At 42.1% G+C, this 23,580-nt stretch overlaps 1 protein-coding gene across 3 annotated transcripts in view; it reads right to left on the bottom strand.

The window, feature by feature from the left end:
- Positions 1-11,309: 11,309 nt before the first annotated feature.
- The window catches only part of epha6 (eph receptor A6), a 754,048-nt gene continuing 741,777 nt past the window's right edge, over positions 11,310-23,580 (bottom strand). For 2 of the 3 annotated variants that reach the window (XM_070893392.1, XM_070893390.1), the window contains 2 exons: positions 13,589-13,738; positions 11,310-11,999 (listed from right to left, as the gene is read on the bottom strand). In XM_070893392.1, the coding sequence (XP_070749493.1) occupies positions 11,885-11,999; positions 13,589-13,738 (265 nt within the window). In that variant the 3' untranslated portion in view covers positions 11,310-11,884. Of the gene's footprint in view, positions 12,000-13,588; positions 13,739-19,708; positions 19,723-23,580 lie in introns of all 3 variants that reach the window. The other variant, XM_070893391.1, reaches the window with a different exon arrangement.

The following is a 23,580-nucleotide window of genomic DNA, read 5'->3' as shown; positions in this document are numbered from 1 at the left end:
ACTGAAGATGGAGGATGTCAGTAATGCGAGGAAACCACAAGGATCATTGAGTAAGTTTTTGCAGATAAGTGACTTCAGTTCATATTGTATACCACTTTCACCGAATCGCAGAGTGGATATATATTGTGTATAATAGGTGTATGTTGAGTGTACAGATCGGAGATTTGTATAATACATTTTATTCCCTGATTTGGAATGGCTATTGATCCCACCTCAGTCAGGAAATCTCTTGCTACATGCAATCATGTTTCTGCTGGTAGGTAGATGCAGAATAATTGAATCTGTATGTACCAATTCAAACCTCATTTTTTTAATTGTTGGGAAACACTTTAATATGTGCAGAAAATGGGCTTTGAATTTAAAGCAAGTAACAATTTTAAAAATGATGTCCATTGATTGTGAACTATGATTGAAATTGTATTGATGCAAGATATACTGCAGTATTTTAATGCAAACAGGGAATTGACTTTTACCTCCCTATAGAAACAGACTGGCTGCTGTAAAGGACTACTTGATAAATGGTAGCTTGAGTGAACTGTATCTCGGTTTGTCGAGAAAATTTCACAAAACAGTACAAGAAATATTATTAAGGACTTACAGTTTTTTTTGCTAATAGAGCTGGTGATTTAGGTAAACCAGCATTTCACAAGTAATAATTAGAATGTAAAAAATGCAAATGACAAGCATAGACAGTTGTTTAATTTGCTAATAAATAGTTTAATAAATGAACTATTTTAGTCTGTAACACTTTTAATGCTTCATTAAGAAATAATAGAAAAATAAAATACAGCAATAAGTAACTTGTACTTTGTACAAAATCTCTTTACATCATTGCTCAGCAGATATTTGCCATACAGCATATTCTGTGTGAATAAATGTTCTAGATTCAGACAACACAATTCTATCTGTCCACTCCCAGCTTTAGAGAGCTGAAACTCTAATTACTATTAACTCTAGGCATGCTGGTACATTATGGGAAATGTACATTAATTGACATTTGTTTAATGAATAACTGCAGTTGGTCCACAGATTGCTTTGTTTTGTTTAACATTTAGAAAAGATTTCTGTGTTTACTAGAGATCAACTGACAATTTTACAAATCACAGAAGGCTGACAAATATTTGTGCAACATTAGCATTAGACACTGGCTGCAGTTGAGGGCTTGCTGTAAACTGCTGCTCCAAAGGTTGCAGAAGTGACTGAGCAGGTAGTAAAATGTCAGAAGATTGGTCACTTAGGATCACTTCTGTAGCCAGCACAGAAAAGCCTGAAAATCTCTGTCAAAAATTACTGTACTGTTGGACTTAGTTAACCTCAAGAATAAAAAAAGGAAACATTTCACTAATTTTGGTGAGCAAGTTGTCTATAGCTTGTACTTACTGTTGATGGTGACGAATTGTCTCTTTCCTTATCCACTAACATTATTGACAGAATACTATTGCTTACTTATATCAATTGGTGGATACGAATGAAAAGTATATATAAATATGTACATATATTTTTTACATTTCCCAGCCATTTTGTAGTTATTTTCTATCTGATGTTCAGGTCTTTGACGGTCACAAATCATTTCCTATTGAGACAGTCGGCAGCCAACCTGCTCCCAAGCTTCTGTCAATGGTGCTCTGAAGCCAAGTGCTCCTGGTGTATAATCATGATCTGGATTCACTCATCATCTAATTTTTCATTTCTCCCTCTGGGAATCATCTCTACTACAAACCCAGGTGGGAACACAATTTGCAAGAATTATGGAGGTTAATCTATACTCGACTACTTTGTAGAAACAAATATATTACCAATATGTAGAATCACTTCAGCCAATCACTGTGGCCCAAGGGTACGACAAAGAGCATTACACTTTGTTATATCATCAGTATTCTAGTAAAATCATAAGAAAAAGTTCTTGTAAACTTGGACAAAAGTTGGATTCCTTCTACCAGGTCCTTTATATATCCATAAGAACAGGTTAAAGAAAACAAAAATATTTCACCTCCTCTTTCCAGTCATGTAATAATTTTATCTACCTCACTTTTCTTTGAACAGTTTTATGGCTGTTGTTTATATTGATCAATTGAAATAGAACAGAAGCTAACAAGCATGCAGGTGAATAAGGAATATGCAGCAACTTTAAGACAAAAAAATAGAATATTAAGACCAAACCAGCTTTTAAGGGTTTGAGAATCATTATAAATATAACTCACTTGCTTGCTTCTTATTGAAAAGTTCAATACAAATTTTGAACTTGGTAACATCAACAGTATCACAATAACTGTAGTTCAACAGTAAACCTGCATTAACATTCAATACAGTGAAACCTGCTTACAATAATCATCTTTCAGAACAATGTCAAGGGGTTGAACTTCAAAAGGGAATTGGATACTTCGAAAAGGGAATTGGATAAATATTTGAAGGGGAAAAATTGCAGGGCTATGGGGAAAGAGCGGGGGAGTGGGACTAATTTCATAGCTTTTTCAAAGAGCTGACACAGGCGTGATGGGCTGAGTGGCCTTCTTCTGTGTTGTATAATTTTATGGGGCCGAAATTGTTCCCTGCCGAAAACATGGCGCATCTAGCGTGTTTCAACTGTTTTTACCATAGATGTGGTGGCCTCTTGCGCGAAATTCCGCTCTTTGGCTTTTTTTTTCGAGCGGCCCGGAAGTCGGTCATAATGGGGGCAGAAGTGCGGCAGTTCGGTAAGTAGACGGGAGGAAGTGGGGGGTGGGCGGAGTGTCCGCCTGCTGTCACTCATCAGTGTGGCGTTGATTATGTCATCACGCTGGCGCGTCACCATGTCTTTCCCCTTCACTCAAAGGGGAGAGCTGCTGTGATTCTTTAAGTTAGATCCACTGGGCTGCCAGGGAAGGTTTCGGCCGGGCCAGTGGCCTGCCACCCAAGAGGAGGTGACAGGCTGCGCCAAACCTGGGGGGGCATAATTGTCGGCCAGACCTAAATAAATAAGATGGCCGCTGTGGCAGTAGGTCCTCCCCTTTAATGGCAGCTGCACCACCATTTTGCAAGCACGCCAAGCACAGTGCACCGGCAGAAAAAGCTGTTGGTGGCACTGAGTGACGGCAGCAAGATTTACAGCACGGAATTTTGCGTTCGGGGGGAGGTACATCACGGTGTGTGCTGTGATGACACACTTAGGATGGATCAGCAACAGCGGAGCGGTAGTGGGGGGTGGGGGGGGAGCAAGTCACTGCCAGGATACCACAGGAGCGGAATTTCCAAAATGGCGGTCATTCCATGATTAATTTGGTGGCCATTCCACTCCACAGTGTGGCAGCCAATTTCCAGTGGTAACAGGCCTTAACGGAAGAGGCAATTTTGGGCCCATGATTCTACGTTAGGGGCTGCATTTACCCTTACATTGCTCTTGTTGGGAGAGGTCCAATCTTGGTTAAAGTTTTGAAAGTTGAATGAAGCACTTCAGCTACCACTAGCAGCAGGGCGAACCACTTCAGGAGGAAGTTTAATCTTTGTTGCTCGGTGCAACAGAACCAGACTAACAGTGTAATCACCCCCGCCAACCTGCATTTGTCTGGCCATGCCTGGTCTGAATGCTTAGGTTATCTGGATAAACCAGAAATCCGGTTTTCACATAGATGGTTCTGCACACACCTTCCTCAATCATCTGGGAAAATCCACATCCAGAAATAAAAATAGCAATGTGTTATTTTTATGCAACTGCACACACCCAAGAGTGCGCATGTGCAGCTGGTTATCGACTGCAGCCCGTGCTCTGAAATCTGCCCTGCAATGTAAATGGGGAGAACTCACATCAATGGCTGCCAAGAGAAGCAAAACACTTGAAGAGGCTCAGTAGAATCTGAATAATATATTTCATCATTGTGGCGATATGATCACTATAGACAGGTTATCTTCATAATCCTGTCTTGACCAAATATGTCTATATATTGAATTAGCTCATTAAAGCTGGCTTACTTTGGGAATTAATTTCTAATACTGTTTATTGAATGGATCTTTTTAGCTCAAAATGAAAACAAGCAACATTGATTTGTGGGAGCTCCAGTGATTTCGTCAGTAGAGTCTTGAATCCTGTTTGCTTGTTTACAGGAAAAGCACATGTATTGAACCATATAACAACTTACATTTATATAGTGAATTTAACATAGTAAAACATCCCAAGGTGCTTATAAAGACCAGGAAGGTGCAGGATTAGATCTTGGTTTGTACTGGGTTATATGATCTAAGCCACAGTGGGTGTGCTACAATTGACCTAAATGTTACTGTTCTGTGGAAGGGGAAAATATATCAGCCAGGGTTCCTGCTCTTGATCACTTTCCAGTGACCCCTCCTCAGAAATGTATGTGTAAGGCTATTGGGTGAAGACAAGAGCATGTTCAGTTCTGCAGTCCCACATGATCGAACAGCGGACCTATACTCACTGTTCAGGCTCATACATGAAGAATTGCCACTAGTATGAGATACTAGAAAGCTGATGATGCCTAGGAAACTACCTCAATAAAGGACATTGCCTTCAGGAAAGATGGGGATAAAACTGGAAAATAAAACACACTAAGGCTGCGATTTTTCCTATCGGGTTGGGAGCGAGGTGCGGGACATTGGGTGCAAACTGGAAGCCCACCCCCATCTTCATCTGGCTCTCTCCAAGTGATTTTCCTTTGATTGGGCTTGTTAACCCGCCCTGCGAGGTTCCCAGTCAATTAAAAGGAAATGGGTCCAATGACGTTATTTGATGGCACGTCATCAGCCTGTTTCCTTAAAGGGATCATGCCCACATACATTTTGACAGTTGTGCTGTTAGTGTTCTGCAGCATTGAGCTGCTGCAAACACTGACAAACACTGCACAAAGTTGCACAGCTGTACCCAGGCTCTCCCATGACTCCCTCCATATACTTACTGAGGGGGTCACAGCACACAGGGAGGTTCTCTTTCCTTCCAATGGGTGGTAGAGACCTTCCCAGGACAACAATGCAGCCTGATTGCACATTACACAGGAGGGCACAAGCACGGATGTCGTCAGGAGGACCTGGCTGCAGTGGCGCAAACCTTTCAATAATCTCAGTAGATCACGAACCGTTAGTACAAAGCCACACTCAATCTCATCCTGCTGTGCCACTCATCACATCGCCATCATTCTGACTTCCCCACCCTACTCCTGAACATCCTTACTCACACCAACTTACCTTGCACCTCTACCCAACCCTCTCTCTCTGTCTACATTATCACTTCCCCATCTCACTAGCCACCCCTCACACTCACCCTCATTTGTCTAATCATACCAACTGACAACACACAAGGGTAGGCACTTGGGTCTTTTAGCCAATGTTCATGTAGAATTTTTGCTAATGTGCTGTCAAACACTGAAATCTTTATTTTGCACTTTACGTGCTTGGACAGATTTGTGTGCACCTTTGGAAGTGGCTTACTGAGTTGTAGTGAATGGTGTGACATAAGGGTGCAATGGTGATGAGTGTGAAAGGAATGGCTTTGGCATTGCAGGGATGCTTAATGGTGCTGATGTGAGGTGGTGCTAACTTGGTGCATCATGTGGTATCCAGGGTGTACAGCATCAAGTGAAGTAAATGTGGCAACGTGAGACCATCCCTGGCCTCCCAGGCAGCAATGTGGCCAGGTGCTGATACCCTGTGTCCTGTACAGCTTTAGGTGGTTGTGGAGAAGGTTGGTGTTGTTGTTGGTGATGCTGGTGTGCCTGGTGATGTTGATGTTAGGGCTGATTGTGGTGGAATTCTGGGGACCAAGGTGAGACTTTTTTCAAGGTCACCGATGCTGATGGAACAGATGGCAGCTGAAGTTGAGATGACAGAAGTGATCTGTCACTGGTGAGAGAGGTTGCTCCAAGGAGGTGACACTGGATAGAGAGTTCACTGCAACACTTCAAATCTCCATAAAGCTGATAAGTGCATTCCAAATCGTGAAGGCTCCAGCTTCTTTGACTGGAAATTGAACAGCTGTGAAATGGAAGCTTTTATAGCATTTCTACAGCTGTCATCTAGTCAAACCAATCCATAGTTGTTGAGAACCTGTCACACTTACCTGACGTGATCCCGAGGGACGTGAACCTCGTAAAAAACTTGAAAAAATCCTTTGGATCAGGTAAAATGCTGCGTAAATAGCTTTAAGCAGCTTCTTAACTATCACAATTGCTTGTCACGCCGCCTAGTGGCAGGTCTGCAATCCGCAGCCAGAGCCGACACTTTGGAAATTCACAAGGAGGCGGGTTCAGAGCGGATTTCCACCCTGCTGTCAATCATGGCCATTTTGACAGTGGGCCCACCTCCAAACTCGCACTCGCAGGGCTGGTAAGATTCCGGCCTAACAGTTTGAGACCTGTAGTAGGACAGGTCTAGTAAAAATGCAGCATGAAACCAACTGCTCCGTAACTACTAGCAAGATTGAAAATTTGCTGGTTCCAGCTTAAAGTACTACTATTAGGTTCTGACTAGCAAAAGATACTCTTCACAGACATAGAGAAAAATTAGATTTTCTCTATATTAGTATTTTACAGTCCTGCTGATTTCAACATATTTTTTAATATGACTTGGAAATTGAGACATCAGAATTAGTGTGTGCCATAGTGATACAGGGCTATTCCAGTGCTAGCAGTGTAGATAGGATGAGACTCAAATTTAAGCTAATCACCCATGAGGTCAGGTGAGGATTTAGTTGCATTATAAAGAGTTGAGATTCAAACCCAAACCTTGACTGATACAAATGTTTGTTACGTCCAAAAGTAAGCTTTGTTATTCATTGGCTGGGACATGCTTTTGTGGTAGGACAATATGCCATAACCAGGGGAGGAAATTGGATAGGTGGATCAGGCAAGAAATGGCTCCAGTCAGCCAATAGTAAGGCAGCATTGACTATAGCTTTGGAGACGACAACATCCAATATTCTTCCCACCTCCTGAGCGACCACGGACAGCATTAAGGAGAGAAAACAGGAGTTGGGAGGGTGAAGATCAAAATAATGTTAAGAATAGTATTATGTTTTAACATTTAATGCTGAATACAGAAACAGCTGATGTACAAACAAATCAAGAATCAGTGCACAGAAAGCAAACACATAGTTTAGGGGCTGGATTTTCCGTTCCTGTCTGCCTCTGTTTTTGTCTCGGAGAGGTAGTAATGGCGGTGGTGAGCTCTTTTGGACTTTCAGCACCCCGCCGGGGTTTTCGGGGCCGGTTTCGGCGGGTCGCGGAACATTACCGCCTGGAAGAGGTAAGCTGGTGTGCAACGCCCCTGGTTGCACCACCGGCTCGATTTTTGACTCCCGCCCAACCCGTAGTGCTGCGTAGTGTGCCCTGGCGCGAACGCCTGTGAAAGCAGGCATTCCAAGCTGCAGCGGCTGCAGTGAGGTAAGTCATGGTGACCTCAGGTAGGTGTGATTGTTTTTTCTTTTATTTTGCAATTTATATTGAGGTGATGTGGGCAATGTATTGGGAATGTTTTTGGTGTTTTTATTTCAGTTTTTTTTCTCCCAGATCTCTCTTAGACCGCTCCCAGGCTGGCTCTTTAGCTCGGGATTTTCACATGCTCAGCCAGCCGAGCGCCCGAGCAGAGGTGTGCAACGTCTCCCTTACTGCTCCGCCCATACTCAGGGCCCAGCTGCCCAATTTTGCTGACTGAGGTGCAAACTATCATGCTTGAAACTATCATTAAGGAAGAAATAGCGGGACATCTAGATAGGAATAGTGCAATCAAGCAGACGCAGCATGGATTCATGAAGGGGAAATCATGTTTAACTAATTTACTGGAATTCTTTGAGGATATAACGAGTATAGTGGATAGAGGTGTACCGATGGATGTGGTGTATTTAGATTTTCAAAAGGCATTCGATAAGGTGCCACACAAAAGGTTACTGCAGAAGATAAAGGTACGCGGAGTCAGAGGAAATGTATTAGCATGGATAGAGAATTGGCTGGCTAACAGAAAGCAGAGAGTCGGGGTAAATGGGTCCTTTTCGGGTTGGAAATCGGTGGTTAGTGATGTGCCACAGGGATCAGTGCTGGGACCACAACTGTTTACAATATACATAGATGACCTGGAAGAGGGGACAGAGTGTAGTGTAACAAAATTTGCAGATGACACAAAGATTAGTGGGAAAGCGGGTTGTGTAAAGGACACAGAGAGGTTGCAAAGAGATTTAGATAGGTTAAGCGAATGGGCTAAGGTTTGGCAGATGGAATACAATGTTGGAAAGTGTGAGGTCATCCACCTTGGGAAAAAAAACAGTAAAAGGGAATATTATTTGAATGGGGAGAAATTACAACATGCTGCGGTGCAGAGGGATCTGGGGGTCCTTGTGCATGAATCCCAAAAAGTTAGTTTGCAGGTGCAGCAGGTAATCAGGAAGGCGAATGGAATGTTGGCCTTCATTGTGAGAGGGATGGAGTACAAAAGCAAAGAGGTCCTTCTGCAACTGTATAGTGTATTGGTGAGGCCGCACCTGGAGTACTGCGTGCAGTTTTGGTCACCTTACTTAAGGAAGGATAAACTAGCTTTGGAGGGGATACAGAGACGATTCACTAGGCTGATTCCGGAGATGAGGGGGTTACCTTATGATGATAGATTGAGTAGACTGGGTCTTTACTCGTTGGAGGATGAGGGATGATCTTATAGAAACATTTAAAATAATGAAAGGGATAGACAAGATAGAGTCAGAGAGGTTGTTTCCACTGGTCGGGGAGACTAGAACTAGGGGGCACAGCCTCAAAATATGGGGGAGCCAATTTAAAACCGAGTTGAGAAGGAATTTCTTCTCCCAGAGGGTTGTGAATCTGTGGAATTCTCTGCCCAAGGAAGCAGTTGAGGCTAGCTCATTGAATGTATTCAAGTCACAGATAGATAGATTTTTAACCAATAAGGGAATTAAGGGTTATGGGGAGCGGACGGGTAAGTGGAGCTGAGTCCACGGCCAGATCAGCCATGATCTTGTTGAATGGCGGAGCAGGCTCGAGGGGCTAGATGGCCTACTCCTGTACCTAATTCTTGTGTTCTTATGTTCTTATGTAAACTTTTTCCAGGCGGTATCAGGACCGCCCCACCGTCATTAACATCCTGAATTACGAAAAGCTGAAAATCCAGCCCTAGATATATAAAAAATGGAAGGAGATATCATATGAATTTTACAACAAACAGAATTTTTGGTTGTTTCTAAGGCTACTACATTCAAATTGAAGTAGTTCTGAAGAATCCCAATAGAAACCTGCCACAAAATATATTTAGTGGAAGAATCACAGTGAACCTGCACTGCGCACCAGCTTTGATATTTATTAAATTGTCTATTCTCAAAGGAGTGGCAACAGCAGAAGCAGCACAACCTCTCACTGCTTAAACTAGAAGCTAGAAATTCCCAAGTGCAAACACTTCTGTTTCCTTAAAGGAAAACCATGCCTCTGCATTTGCCAACACTTCTTGAAACTATCAGCAGCTCCATCTGTTACATCTAAGTGGGTTAGGTTCAAATCCAGTTGAGGGCTGGATGTTAAAAGTTGAATGTTTCAGACAGTGTCTCTCCAAAAATCTATAGACTAATGACTCCAATTCTAGAGATGGAACAATATAACTCACCTTCAGTTTGGCACCCTATAAAAACAATGATAGTTGTACACTGTATCAACTCTGAAATCTAATAGCTATATGGAGCAGGGGAAGATTCCCTCCATTTGTTATGTGTAACAAAATCATAAAGTCATTTGTAAAGAACTTTATAATATTGTTACACATAATACCGAGCAAATCTTACTCTGTTTTATATAGTTACTATGGGTTCAATTTTCCCCAAAGCAATTTTTTGGCGTACTTGAAGAGTTACGCTCGATTTTTTGGGGCCAAAGTACGTCTAAAAAAAATGTTGTAAGTTTCCCCGTTGGATCTCTTCATTTTGGCGTGGCCTAACCCGACCTTTATTTTGGGGGTGGAGTCTTGATCTGCGCCAAAAAGATCAGGCTGCCATGGTAACCAGGGGCACAATGCGAGCTGAGGCTGAAAAGTGAAGCATACAGCCACCTCCAAACATATTAAAAGAATTTAAAAACACATAGCACCAACTTACCTCCAACCACGCCCGAAGGCTGTCTGGTCTTCTCGATCGCCGGTTCGGGCCTCTGTCTCTGTCGCTCTCTCTCTGTCTCTGTCTCTGTCTCTCTTAATTCTCCCCTTGCCTCTGTGGACTGCCCCATCCAATGAGTGGGCTGGCTATAAACTGATGATTTACCAAACTCTAGGTAGGTTGAGGTGACTGGCAGCTCCGCATTGCAAACTGAACACTTTAGGAGGTGAAGCTAACACAGCTGGAGAAATAAAGTAAAACTGAAACATAGCATCCCTCAAAATCTATAGGGGGAAACTTGAACTTGGAGCAGGATTTGGGTGGGTAAGGGGTGGGGTGAGCGCCAAAGCTCCTCTTGCTACTTTGGCAGGGTGATGCTAGGCCATTTTAACTCCTGGGCCTCATCTGCATGCTGCCGTAGAAGTTTAAGGAGCAGGAGGCCCCCGGACGCACCAAAGGAGGCTTGTTGGCAAGAAAGTTCATTGCGGGGTAATGGGTTTTGGGAGAGTCTCACAGCTGGGAAGGGGGTAAGCCTGGGGCAGGGGCGGTCTAAACTTTCCCAGTGGTGCCCATGGGAGCTCTCGGCTAAATTGGCCTCACAAGGATAGCAAAAAGAAACTTACCTGCTTAGGCCTGTTGTGGTCTTGGATCCTCTTCCCACTATAATCAGCGGGAGGGAAAGCTGGAGGTTTCCCCGCTCAGGTCAAAGTTAAACTTGAAGTTGGATCTTGGTGACATCATCGGACCCCAATCTGCATATTAAAAGATGAACCCAGCTGGCTTCAGATGGGATGTTGGTAAGTCACCTGTCTGATTTTAACTGACCACCCGTTTGGTTTCTGCCAGGTGGGAAGGGTTAAAATCATGTCTTAGAACTTTTCCAGAGGATTCAGGTAATAAAATAGAATTTTAAAAGTCTAAGCTACAATTGCTATTACAAATTACGATGAGCTGAGGAGTCAAGAGTTATATTTGCAGGCACAATCTCAGGAATATAGGTGCATTAATGAATAAAATGATTGTAGATTAAGGATTGCTGAATACTCACTTTTACTGAAAGACAATAGACTGGTAATGGTATTAAACTAATAATTACAAACTATTTTCTTCTGTAAAAAATAACCCTACACACATCATAAAATGTGTTCTCAGGATGTACACAAACAAGAAATGAAATGAATAATGCAACCCCCTGCATCTATTCCCATGAGTTAAACCGTAAGATCTTTTAATTATGTAAGCAAGACTTGACACTTTCAAGTTCAGTTGATCTCTAGTTTATCCATATACTAGCATACCAAGAATTAATTTCAAAAACAAAAAGAAAAAACAAAAACCTTTATATCTGTACAGAATAAATTACAAAAAGAACAACATATTAAAGTCAACCTTTTGATTGCACATTTGATATTAGCAGCTAAACAGTCACAAACATGGAAAAGAGATTATTTCTCAACCTATAATTCTAAAGGTATCAATACTGTTGCAGCCACATGGCTATTAGAATATTACCATAAAAGGTATTCATCTACACATGAAGTCTTCTTTAAATAACAACGGGGAAATTGGCAATTAGTGTGTGTTAGCCTCCACTTTATTAGCAATAGTTTCTTAGCTCTACAGGTAATTGGTTTGTAAAGTTTTAGCTAAAGGATGGAAACTTGTAGAGGATTAAGATCCATATTGAAAACTTGTCCAAATGAAGGAAATGCCAACTATCAACATCTGGTAATATTTTGAAATAGACAAAGCTAGGCATTGTAGTTATAAAATGTTCTCCCACTGAAACTGCTGAGACACAACTCAATGGCATTTATAGAGCATTCACACATGAAATCCTTTCTCCTGTATGTGGAACATGTGCAGTCTCAAAGTCTGTATACTGCTCACTATTCGTCTCTGATGTCCTATTAACGTGATCCCGATTCTTCTCACGTCACTAGAACAAAACAGAGTAAAATTGGTATGATCTCATAATGCACTGAAGAATGGAAGTTTACGAAAATGTACTGTCAACTGTGACCAAGAAGGGGGCCTTCTAGTGTCTAATAGGGAAATAGCTGATAGTTGAGGAAAATAGAAATGAGTGCAAACAGTGATCACAACTTTTTATATTTGGACAAGCTGGAAAAAAAAACATGTGACATAAATAAAGGAAACAAAAATGACACTGTAATTATAAACTTTCCCTGCTTCTGCATGTGCCAGCAACAACAATTAGAGTGCAGAAGGCTAGTATTGAATAGCTTTTGTGACAAATAAAATCTTATAAACAATGAGCTTGTGCCCACATTAAAAATTGTCAACTAATTCTAAGGCATAGAAGGCAATTTGACATTTTGAGAATGAGCTCACCTTTTGCTGTCAGCTTTGCATCCCTGACCTCTCCCAGCTTGCCTGCCTCAAACTTCCATTCCATTGGCACGCTATGCATTTTAAACTCACCTTCCATATAGGGAATGGTTAAAAACAGTTATACGGATTTGGATATTGAAGCAAATGAGTAGGGGAATGGGAGGCATTCATATAGTAGATGGGTTGTGGGGGGTATTCATTTTTTTTATTCATTCACAGGATGTGGGCATTGCTGGCAAGGCCAGCATTTATTGCCCAACCCTAATTGCCCTTGAGAAGGTGGTGGTGAGCCGCCTTCTTGAACCATTCCAGTCAGTGTGGTGAAGATACTCCTACAGTGCTGTTCGGTAGTGAGTTCCAGGATTTTGACCCGGCAACAATGAAAGAACGGCGATATATTTCCAGTCAGGATGATGTGTGTCTTGGAGGGGAACTTGGAGGTAGTTGTGTTCCCATACACCTGCTGCCTTTGTTCTTCAAGGTGGTTGAGTGGTTAAGTTGAGGCAGTGAAATAATAAGGAGCATCTTGGAGGCATAGAGTACGAAGAATTTGGACATGGATGGGGATGTGAGCTGTCCGATCAAGCCCACATTTTTTAGCAAAACATGTTTTTAAAAAGCAAGATTCGTTGATGGTTGTTCATTTTCATAAAGTAAGGTATTTTCCTAGAATTAGGAGCCTCCCCATAATGTGACTGGAGTACTTGAAAAAGGCATGCTAAGTGCCTGTTTAGAAAGAATGCTTCAGGGGAGGCTCTGAGAAAAGAACATACTACTGGTTGGCACTCCCTAATATAGGGGCTACCCTTATTTGCTGCTGCTGTTATTTTTATCCTTCAATAGTCAAAGCAAGCAAGGGGAACTTAAGTCCCCAATAGGTAACTAATCCCAAAAAATATTGCGGCATCGTACAGGAAGCCAGCGGCCTTTCACTGGCTTCCGAAATGTAATATTCCCGATTGAGCCCCACGGCACACTCTGCACATTATGCATTATATGCCTCAGGAAAAATTTAGCCAGGTTCATAATTTTGGTGCTTTGATGGTGCAAACCATGTGTATGCATTAGTCTAAGCTCACATACCAATGAATATGATTGGTACCTAGAACGTGGTCTCAGAGAACTGAGATTTGGTCACTCACAGTAGAATGGATAATGTTATATTCCACTTACTCAATACTCATCCTTGTGACAGAATCCAGAGTTGTGATGCCTGCAGCCATGAAATTGTTCTTGTACTGTTCCATCTTGATTGAGTCCAGCCAATCATTTACTGAGACAAACAAAGAGAATTCTGGGAGTTCACTGGGCGATTCTGGTAATCTGTATTAAAAAAAAACATTAAAAAGAATCTGCATTCATTGCATTGCATTTGTGTTAGCTGTGGCTCAGTGGGTAGCAAACTCTCTTCTGAGTAAGAAGGTTGTAGGTTCAAGTCCCATTCCAGGGACTTGAGCACAAAAATCTATGCTGACGCTTCAGTGCAGTGCTGAAGGGGTGCTGCACTGTCAGAGGTGCCGTCTTTCAGATGAGATGTTAAACCGAGGTCCCATCTGCCCTCTCAGGTGGATGTAAAAGATTCCATGGCATTATTTTGAAGAAGAGCAGGGGAGTTATCCCTGGTGTCCTCAACCAACATAACAAAAACAGATTATCTGGTCATTATCACATTGCTGTTTTTGGGAGCTTGCTGTGCGCAAATTGGCTGCTGAGTTTCCCACATAACAATAGTGACTACACTTCTAAAGTACTTCATTGGCTGTAAAGTGTTTGGAGATGTCCGGTGGACGTGAAAGGCACTATATAAATGTAAGTCTTTTTCTTTCTTTCATTCAGAATCAAAATATAGTCCTTGTTCTAGCATGAGTTTCCAACTGCTACACACAGAGATGCAAATATTATTTGCATCATGCCCACCAAGGCTGCACTGTTCATTCCGATGAGGATTGAATTCAGTTTAACCCAGAACAGCATTAACAAAACACATCTGAGCACCTTTTATAATGTGTGGATGCTTCACTGCCACAGTCCATCACCTGAACATAAAACAGTTGGCCAGGTTGTTCTCATTTACTTAGACCTGCCATTAGTCAGTTACCAGACTTTAATGTTTAGTGAATAATATTTGTAATTAATACAGAGGAAAACAATAAAAATCAGGGTAATATTGTATAGGGCTCAATTGTAGAAAAGGAGCTGCATGGATAAGTTTAATGATTTTGTTCTGAAATTAATTTTTTTACATTTATTGTGGATTTTCTCTGTTGGCTGGTCAGTCGCAGAGCGGGACTTTTTTCAGAGTTGACTAAAAGTAGCAATTTGCAGGACCTCCAAATTACCAAACAAAGATTACTTTATGATGTGAGAAGAGATGACTATATAGCAGATGGGTGAGAGTAGAAATGTATTAAATGGAGAATAAAAGATCGAACATAATCAAAGTGTTCTGATGATCTTGTAAATATTGGAAACACAAATTGGGAGCTGGGTGAACCGAAAGGCAAGATTAACTGCAAAGTATATATGTTAGATGTAATTTAAATGAATAAGAGCATAAGAAATAGGAGCAGGAGTAGGCCATATGGCCCCTCGAGCCTGCTCCGCCATTTAATACGATCATGGCTGATCCAATCATGGACTCAGGTGCACTTACCTGCCTGCTCCCCATAACCCCTTATTCCCTTTTCGTTTAAGGAACTGTCTATTTCTGTCTTAAATTTATTCAATGTCCCAGCTTCCACAGCTCTCTGAGGCAGCGAATTCCACAGATTTACAACCCTCTGAGAGAAGAAATTTCTCCTCATCTCAGTTTTAAATGGGCGACCCTTTATTCTAAGATTATGCTCCCTAGTTCTAGTCTCCCCCATCAGTGGAAACATCCTCTCTGCATCCACCTTGTCAAGCCCCCTTGGAGTACTGTGTAGATTTCTGCTTGCCATATTTAAAAAAGGATATAAAGGCACTGGAGAGGGTACAAAAAAGATTTACAAGGATAATACCAAAAATGCGAGGGTATACTTATCGGGAAGGGATGAACAGGCTGGGTCTCCTTTCTTTTGAAAAGCGAAGGCTGAGGGGTGACCTAATCGAAGTTTTTAAAATTATGAAAGGTTTTGGTATGGTAGACACAGAGAGAACATTTCCACTTGTGGGAAAGAGCAAAACTAGAGGCCACCAATATAAAATAGTCACCAAGAAAACAGGGAATACAGAAGAAACTTCTTTACCCAGGGAACTCGCTATCACAGGGAGTGGTTGAAGTGAATAGTATAGATGCAGTTAAGGGGAGGCTGGGTAAGAATATGAGAGAGAAGGGAATAGAGGGTTTTGCTGATAGAGTTAGATAAGGAAGGATGGGAGGAGGCTACGAGTGGCGCATAAACATCGGCATGGACTGGTTGGGCCGAATAGCCTGTTTCTGTGCCATATATCCTATGTCATTCTATGTAGCTAGGCTGATGGAAATAGTGTGATGTGACACTTCCTGGAAATGCAGGAAGTCTGTGCATACACATAGGGGGAGAAGTTGCCCCTTTTTCAGAGGCCCGAGTGGAAGACACCTTTCGCACGGGGGGGGGGGGGGGGTGGTGGGTGGGTGCTACTGACTCCTGGGAAATTGCCTGGGAGTTTGCGGAGGCGCTTCAACGCCGTGCCGTGCGGGTAACACCTCGGGCTGCCACGCAACTGGCGATGACGTCATCGCCGTGCATTGCGACCCCTTTCCGCCCCATGGGGGAAATTTCCCCGCGGCCCACAAGGCTGGCACAAGCAGATGCCAACGTCAGCTTCGTGGGTCGCGAAGCTGACCGACATCCGCTCTCGGGGCGGAAGTTAAAGGGGAGCTTGCCAGCGTCCCTCGCCACCATCTTAATTGTTTTGTCGACTCTCGGGTCGGCTCGAGGAACTGCTCCCTCGCATGGTCCGATCCCACTCTGCCCTGGTGGCCTAGAGGAAGTCATCAGAGGCCTTGCAGCGTGCGCAGTGGCCCTTCCCTTTAAGCAAAGGGGAAGGGCTTTGAAGTATATTAGCACGACACGGAGCATCCGTGTAGCGCTGCAGTACTCGCCCCAGCATCGTCTTGGGATATGCCCCTAAAAGAAATAGAATGCGTGAGATTGTGCTCCACTTCCTTTGAAGGGAGGTAAGCCCAATTCAGTGGCAGGGGCAGGAAGTCCCGGCCCCAGCAGGTTACCACCCCCAATTGGGGCACAGAGCAATTTCACCCTATAACCTTTTTTTCTTCTAAAGTACTTAATTGGCTGTAAAGCACTTTGGTCATGAAAAACATTATATGAATGCAAGACCTTTCCTTTTTCCTTTCCTTTCCATCCAGCTCTCCAAGTGAATTCCTGTTGCTAAATATTAAAAATCCTACTTGCTTCTATATGCAATTGTGAACACTTTCAAATGCAGACAAACTGAATTTAATAAGTAAGGGCTCAATTTTCCCCAAAGCATTTTTTTTTTGGCGTACTTGAAGAGTTACGCCCATTTTTTGGGGGGTCCAAATAAGCCAAAAAAAAAAATTCTAAGTTTCCCTGTTGGATTTCTTCATTTGGCGTGGCCTAACCTGTCCTTTAGTTTTGAGGGTGGAGCCTTGACCTGCGCCAAAAAGATCGGGTTGCCACGGTAACCAGGGACACAATGCGAGCTGAGGCTGCAAAGTGAAACATACAGCCAGCTCCCAACACATTAAAACACATTGCATCAAATTAAAAACACATTAAATACATTGCATCAACTTAAAAACACATTAAAATATATTGCAGCTGTTATGTCTTGGATAGAGTCAGACTAGATACTGCAAGCTCAAAGTAAGTGTGACCGTAGTCCTTTATTACAGATCTCAGAGTGTCTCTCCAGCCTGTGAGGCCTCCTTATATACAGTTGCTCCCAAGGGATTCTGGGATCCCTTGAGACTCCAGGCGAGAAGCCCTCTGGTGGTTAGACATGGTAATTACAGGCTTATATACATAACAGCAACAACTTACCTCCAATTATTAAAGCCGGTCCCACTCCCTGACCCTAGCCCAGCTGAAGGGCTTACCTGTGCGCTCTCCCGCCCCTAGCCCAGGCTGACTGGCCTCCTCCCTCCCGGTCCCCACACCTAACTACACCCGAAAGGTTTCTCCCCAACCCCTCTCCCTCCCCCCACCTCTTTCTTCTCCCCCCCCTCCCACCTCTTTCTTCTCCTCCCCCCCGCCCCCCCCGCCACCCCCTCTCTCTCCCCCTCTCTCTTACCTTTCCTGCTGCTGCTGTCTGGGCATCTGCTGCACTTAACTGCGGCGATTTCCTTACCTGCGCCGAATTCTTTAACTCTCTAGAAGGTTTTTCTGCAGTGGCCACAGATGCTGGCCTAAGCAGAACTGGAATAAGTCTCAGCTGGCCAAGCTTGCCTAAATGGCCAGAATTGGTACGGGTGGCAACCCCCTTTGGCTGAAAAAAAACTTACCTAAAAAAAATCGTAACTAACTGAGTTACGCTGGTGCAAATTGATTGGGGAAACTGTGGTTTTTAAAACTTAGGCCAAAAAAAGCAGCCTGCTCCAAAAAAACGGCGCAAATCTCTGGGGAAAATGGAGCCCAATGTAATTGCAGTTGCGAATACAGCAGGTGAACATTTATCCTCTATGATATCAATGCCCATTTATCTAAATTAGTTGCAAGTACCGACCTAGTTGTAGATTTTATCAGGTGCAAAGAGAAGTCTATGAGTTACCGGTTTAAAAGAGAGTTAAAGCAACGTCCAGCACTGTTTCCTCAGTGGTTTAATTGTTTACAGGTCTCTGCTTTCAATGTACACAGCAAACCCATTTCTTTAGATTTTCAAAGAACTGCCTGACCTAAATCAAAAGGAATAAAGTGACATGTTCCTTTCTTGATAGCTTATATTAGAAGTGAACAATTTGGCTCTAAATCTTGATATCCACAACTTTACTTTTGGATCTCTACTTTTTAATAGAGTGTTCTACACATCAATCTTTGTGGGCTGCAGAATATCAGATAACACCAGATTATTAGCTAAACTATTCCACATTCAAAATGACTTTTTTTTTGAATAAACTCTTTTTTTGCTCCTCTTAAAGACGTTGACATTTTCTGGGATCTAGATCTCTAGGAGTCAGCAGTGGTTTGACATTCTCCATGTGTGAGCCCGAGTGTTAGCAAACTATTCAACCATGTGGTGAATCATAGCCAAGCCCAATCATGTCCTCACCTGACGCCCATGCATGCATTTCCCAGCCTGGTTGCTGGATAGTGTTTTTTTCTCATACCCTGTCCAGAGCACAGAGGTCAATTCTCCTTTTATCTAGAACTTCTGCAATTCTTTGTAATGGTTTGATGGAACTGACCGGTTTTTGCTCGACCATTTCAGATGGCAGTTAAGAGTCAACCATGTTGGTGTGGGACTGGAGTCACATATAGGCCAGACCAGTTTGGTTTTTATGACAATCCGACACCTTTACTGATAGCAGATTTTATTTCTAGATTTTTAAAAATTGAATTCAAATTCTTAAACTGCCATGGTGGAATTTAAATCCATGTTCTCTATGTTCTCTTAGTCCAGGCCTCTGGATTACAAGTCTAGTAACATAACCACTACACTACCATATCCTTCTCTAGTTTGTATACTCAAAGCCTAGGTTAAGAACATAGGAACAGGAGTAGGCCATTCAGCCCTCTGTTCCGCCAATCAATTAGATCATGGCTGATCTGTACCTTAACTCCATCTACCCGCCTTGGTTCCATAACCCTTAATACCTTTGTGTAACAAATCTATCAATCTGAGTTTTGAAATATTCAATTGATCTAGCTTCAATAGCTTTTTAGGGGAGAGTTTTCTAAATTGTGAAGAAGTGCTTTCTGACATCACTTTGAACGGCCTAGCTCTAATTTAAAGTTATGCCTCTTGTCCTGGACTCCCCCATTGAAGGAAACAGTTTCTATCTCCCCTATGAAATCTTTTAATTATCTTAAATACTTCAATTAGATCAACCCTAAATCTTCTATAATCAAGGGACAAGCCTAGTCTACGCAACCCTCCTCATAATTTAATCCTTTAGCCCTGGTATCATTCTGGTGAATCTGTGCAACACCCCCTCCAAGGCCTATATATCCTTCCTGAGATGCAGTGCCCAGAATTGATTGTAGTACTCCAGATGAGGTCTAACCAGAGCTCTGTACAGCTGTAACATAACTTCCACTCTTCTTCAGATAAAGGTCAACATTGCATTAGCCTTTTAATTTTTTTTTTTACCTGTTCATTAGCTTTTAGAGATTTCTGCACATGGACCCCGCAGTTCCTAGCTTCTGGCATCTAGCAGTGAACTGATCCATTAAACCACAAGGAGACGCTTAATCACTTTGATATCAAGGTTATAGAACTGAAATATACACAAAGCACAATTTTAAGTAAAAAGACTTGGATTTATATAGCGCCTTTCACAACTATCAGACGTCTCAAAGACAATGATGTAGTCACTGTTGTAATGTAGGAACATTACATAAATTAAGAAAACATAAAAATATTTGGACTCTTTAATTCTTCTAACCTGGCCATCACTACTTTTCTCCCATTCTATCTTCTTTTTCTATCAGTTCGATTTTTATTTATTTCTAACTTTTATTTTCTGAAAAAAATGAAAGCAAGTCTTTAATAGATGATGCAATATGGTTGTAAGGTATAGGGCTGTGAATATCAGACAGAACAGTTCAAAAATACTTTCAGCCTTGTGGCTTTCATCACAAGCTATTTGTAAAGGTTCTGCCTATAAAGAATAAATGCATTAAAATCAGCAGGGTGGTCCAAAATCATAGGTGCTAGAATGTCTGTCACCCAATAAGGTCAAATCCCAAAGCTTCCTTTTGAACAAACGTAGGCTGACACGGTTAGGAATGAGCTTCATTAGCGTTTGTCTGGTTGCCACATGCAGCTCCACTGTTGCTGGGTACTTCATCTGAGGGCTGAAAAACTGACAGCCAGCTCACCATCCAACAATCACACAGCAGCAGTGGCAGGCAGTGACAAGGAGTAACTGTTGTTTCCAATTGAAGAACTCTGTATGCCAACAAATCCTTCAGGGGAATAAAGCAGGAAAGTTGAGAGAGGAAAGAAAATTGAAGCAACATTCTGTCTTAAACTTTGTGATAAAAACCTTAACTATCATAAGTTAATTTGCTTCACATACCAATTTTCTCACACCAAGTTGGAATATATATTTGAAACAAATGATACTTTACCTAGCAGCACCGATAAGTCTACAAATAATGATAATACAAGTAGAAGAATTGCCCATGCTAATTCACCAAAATCAAACTAAACAGTTTTTAATAGTTTCATATAAACAATGTGCCTCATTGTTATTTCTGTTTGCATACATTTAATTTTGGGGGTTGATAAGATGTTGCAGCTCTGTATTATTCTGTGCTAGAATTCTATATGAAGTGAATGAAATTAAATTAAAAAATTGAACCAGATTAATAAAATTTGGCCAAATAATAAACTGAACTGAAAACATAATTTTGTTATGTCACAAATAAAAAAAAAGGTTCCTAAGGAAAATGGAAAACAATTGGGGGTAAGTTAAACTACATTCAGTCGGATACAGAGAATATTTCTTCGCATTGATAAAGAAGTAAAGGTATACACTCCACTGAAGCATTAACAAAAATAGCTCTGTGGTGCTCTTAAAGCAAAATAAAATGTACCAAGGCATTTCACAGGTAGGCATAAGGAAATAAGATGACAAGCCAGGAAAGAAGAGATTAGGGCTGGAGGGGTGGGGGTTGACAAAAGGTTGGTTAAGGAGATCGGTTTTGATGAGGTTTTTAAAGGAAGGAAGAGGGGTTTAGGGAAGGATTTCCAGACAGTAGGACCCAGGTGGCTGAAAGCTCTGCCACCAATGGTGTGGTGAACGGAAGATGAATGTACAAGCGACTGGAGTCAGAGAGATGGGGAGGATATAGAGCTAGAAGAGGTAGCAGAGGTGAAGCAACAATTTGGAGGGCATTAAAGATGAGGGTGAGGAATTTAAAATTGAGGCGTTAGGGGATAGGAAGCTAATACAGCTCAGCCTGGGAAGGTGTGATAGGTGAGTGGGACTTAGTGTGAGACAGGGTATATGTTGGATAAGTTGCAGTTTCTGGACAGTGGAGCATGGGAGGCCAGCAAGGCAAGCATTGGAGTCGTCAAACCTGGCGATGATGTGTCAGTTTCAGCTACAGTGGCTGAGCTAGGAGTAGGAGCAAGCAGTGTTGTGGAGCTGGAAGTAATCAGTCTTACTGATAGAGAGGATATGAGGACTGAAGTTCAGTTGAAGGCAATCAGGAGTTGAGGATGCAAACTGTCTGAATCAGCCAAAGACAGTGGCTGGGAAGTGGGGCAGGATCAGTGGCAAGAAACTTGTGGTAGGGGCCAAAGACAATGGGTTACGTCTTCCCTATACTGAGCTAGATGAAGTTATGACTCATTCAGTTGAAATAAATCATCTTCAAAGTGGAGGTAGTTCCATCCAAGGCTATTATAAGATTTTATATGCCAGTTGCAATTTGAGACACTCACTCTATTTGTGTTCAGTGCAAAGATTGTTTCCATCTTGATGGCAAAACACCATGGCCCCGAAATTCATTGACATACCGCCCACTTACTGCCGAGAAGTGGGCGGACCTTATATCCCAATGAATTTCGACATGTTATCAGAGCACATACCTGATGGTCCAGAATTTATTGGAGTGGGGACTCTCGCAGCTTGCACCATAAGTTGTATTTTTTTGTTCATCTTTCAACTGTAATTATTTTTGTGCCGCAAATTATTGGAAGTGCAAGCTGATAATGGGGGCAATGGGGAAAATTGCTCGAAGTGCAAGCTGATAATGGGGACAATGGGGAAAATTGCTCGAAGTGCAAGCTGATAACAGGGGTAACGGAATGGGGAAAATTGCTCAAAGTACAAGCTGATAACGGGGGCAACAGGGCATCTGGGACCTTGGTGAACGAAGTGACCAATAGTCTATCTCTGTAAATTTAAGGATAGAGAAAGAAACAAAGCGTACAACAGAGAAGGAAAAAGGGTGCATTAGAGTCAAATTAGATAGCGTTTCACCTTTACCGAGGCCAATTTAAAGTACACCAGCAATTGATTGCTGTTGGGAAAGTGGCAACAGAAGACTTTGTATCTTACTGAAAATTATTATCTTTAGCTGCAGCAACATGGCTCTGAATGGAGCAGCAAATAAAAAGCAATACAGTACCTAACTTTCATCAGCATTTTAAGATATTTCTTGAAACTAAAGTAACTAAAGCATTGGAACTCTTAAATTCCTTTACACAGTCCTTACACTGAGTGATTCTACATGGAACATATCTTTTCCCTCCACCTTTCCCCCTCCTCCACCACAGTGATTGCGAAGCAGTGACTTAAACACATAGTGAAAATACCAGGTTGTAGAAGCTTTTTATACCTCAGATCAAAAGCAGAGCTTTCACAACAGGAAAATATCTCGGTCAAAATCCCAAATCCTTTCCCAACAGCCTGGTAATCAATATTAATTATTTCTATCACCCCAGGTGGATGAGATGAGGAAAGCAGTTTGAATGATTTGTTTACTAAGTCAGGCTCAGGATTGTTGGAACACGGAAGGCTTTGCCACAGGGAATAATTGAGGCAGAAACAATTGCACCTTTTAAGGGAAAATGGGATAAACATTTGAAACAGAGTAAATATTAGGGCTATAGGGGAAGAAAGAAGCAGTAAGATCAGTTTTGGATTGCTCTAGCAAAGAGCCGGTACAGATACAATGGCCCCCCTTCTATGCTGTAAAATATTATGGTTAAATTAAAAGATATAAAGAGATATTTTATAACATGACATGGGTCAGAGTCCATGTCTGCCATAATGCCAACCCAGAATATAAGGAATTAATATTTCTCTTGTTTATCATTTGTAGTGAATTTGTAAGCACAAGTATTAAGAAGGTCTTTACACTTTGTCTACCAAAAGCAAAAAGAATTTAGGGCTAGATTTTCAGGTCTTCTCTGCTCCGTTTTCTGCCCCGGAGCGGAGGCAATGGTGGCGGTGAGGTGTTCTGGCCGGGCAGTCAGTCTCCAGTGCCCTACAGCGATCCTCGGATCCGGTTTTGTGGCGGCACGGAGCAGCACTGCCCAGT

The sequence above is a fragment of the Pristiophorus japonicus genome, chromosome 11 (genome assembly GCF_044704955.1).
Source record: "Pristiophorus japonicus isolate sPriJap1 chromosome 11, sPriJap1.hap1, whole genome shotgun sequence".
NCBI classification, from domain to species: domain Eukaryota; kingdom Metazoa; phylum Chordata; class Chondrichthyes; family Pristiophoridae; genus Pristiophorus; species Pristiophorus japonicus.
This window is presented reverse-complemented; position numbering and strand designations above follow the sequence as displayed.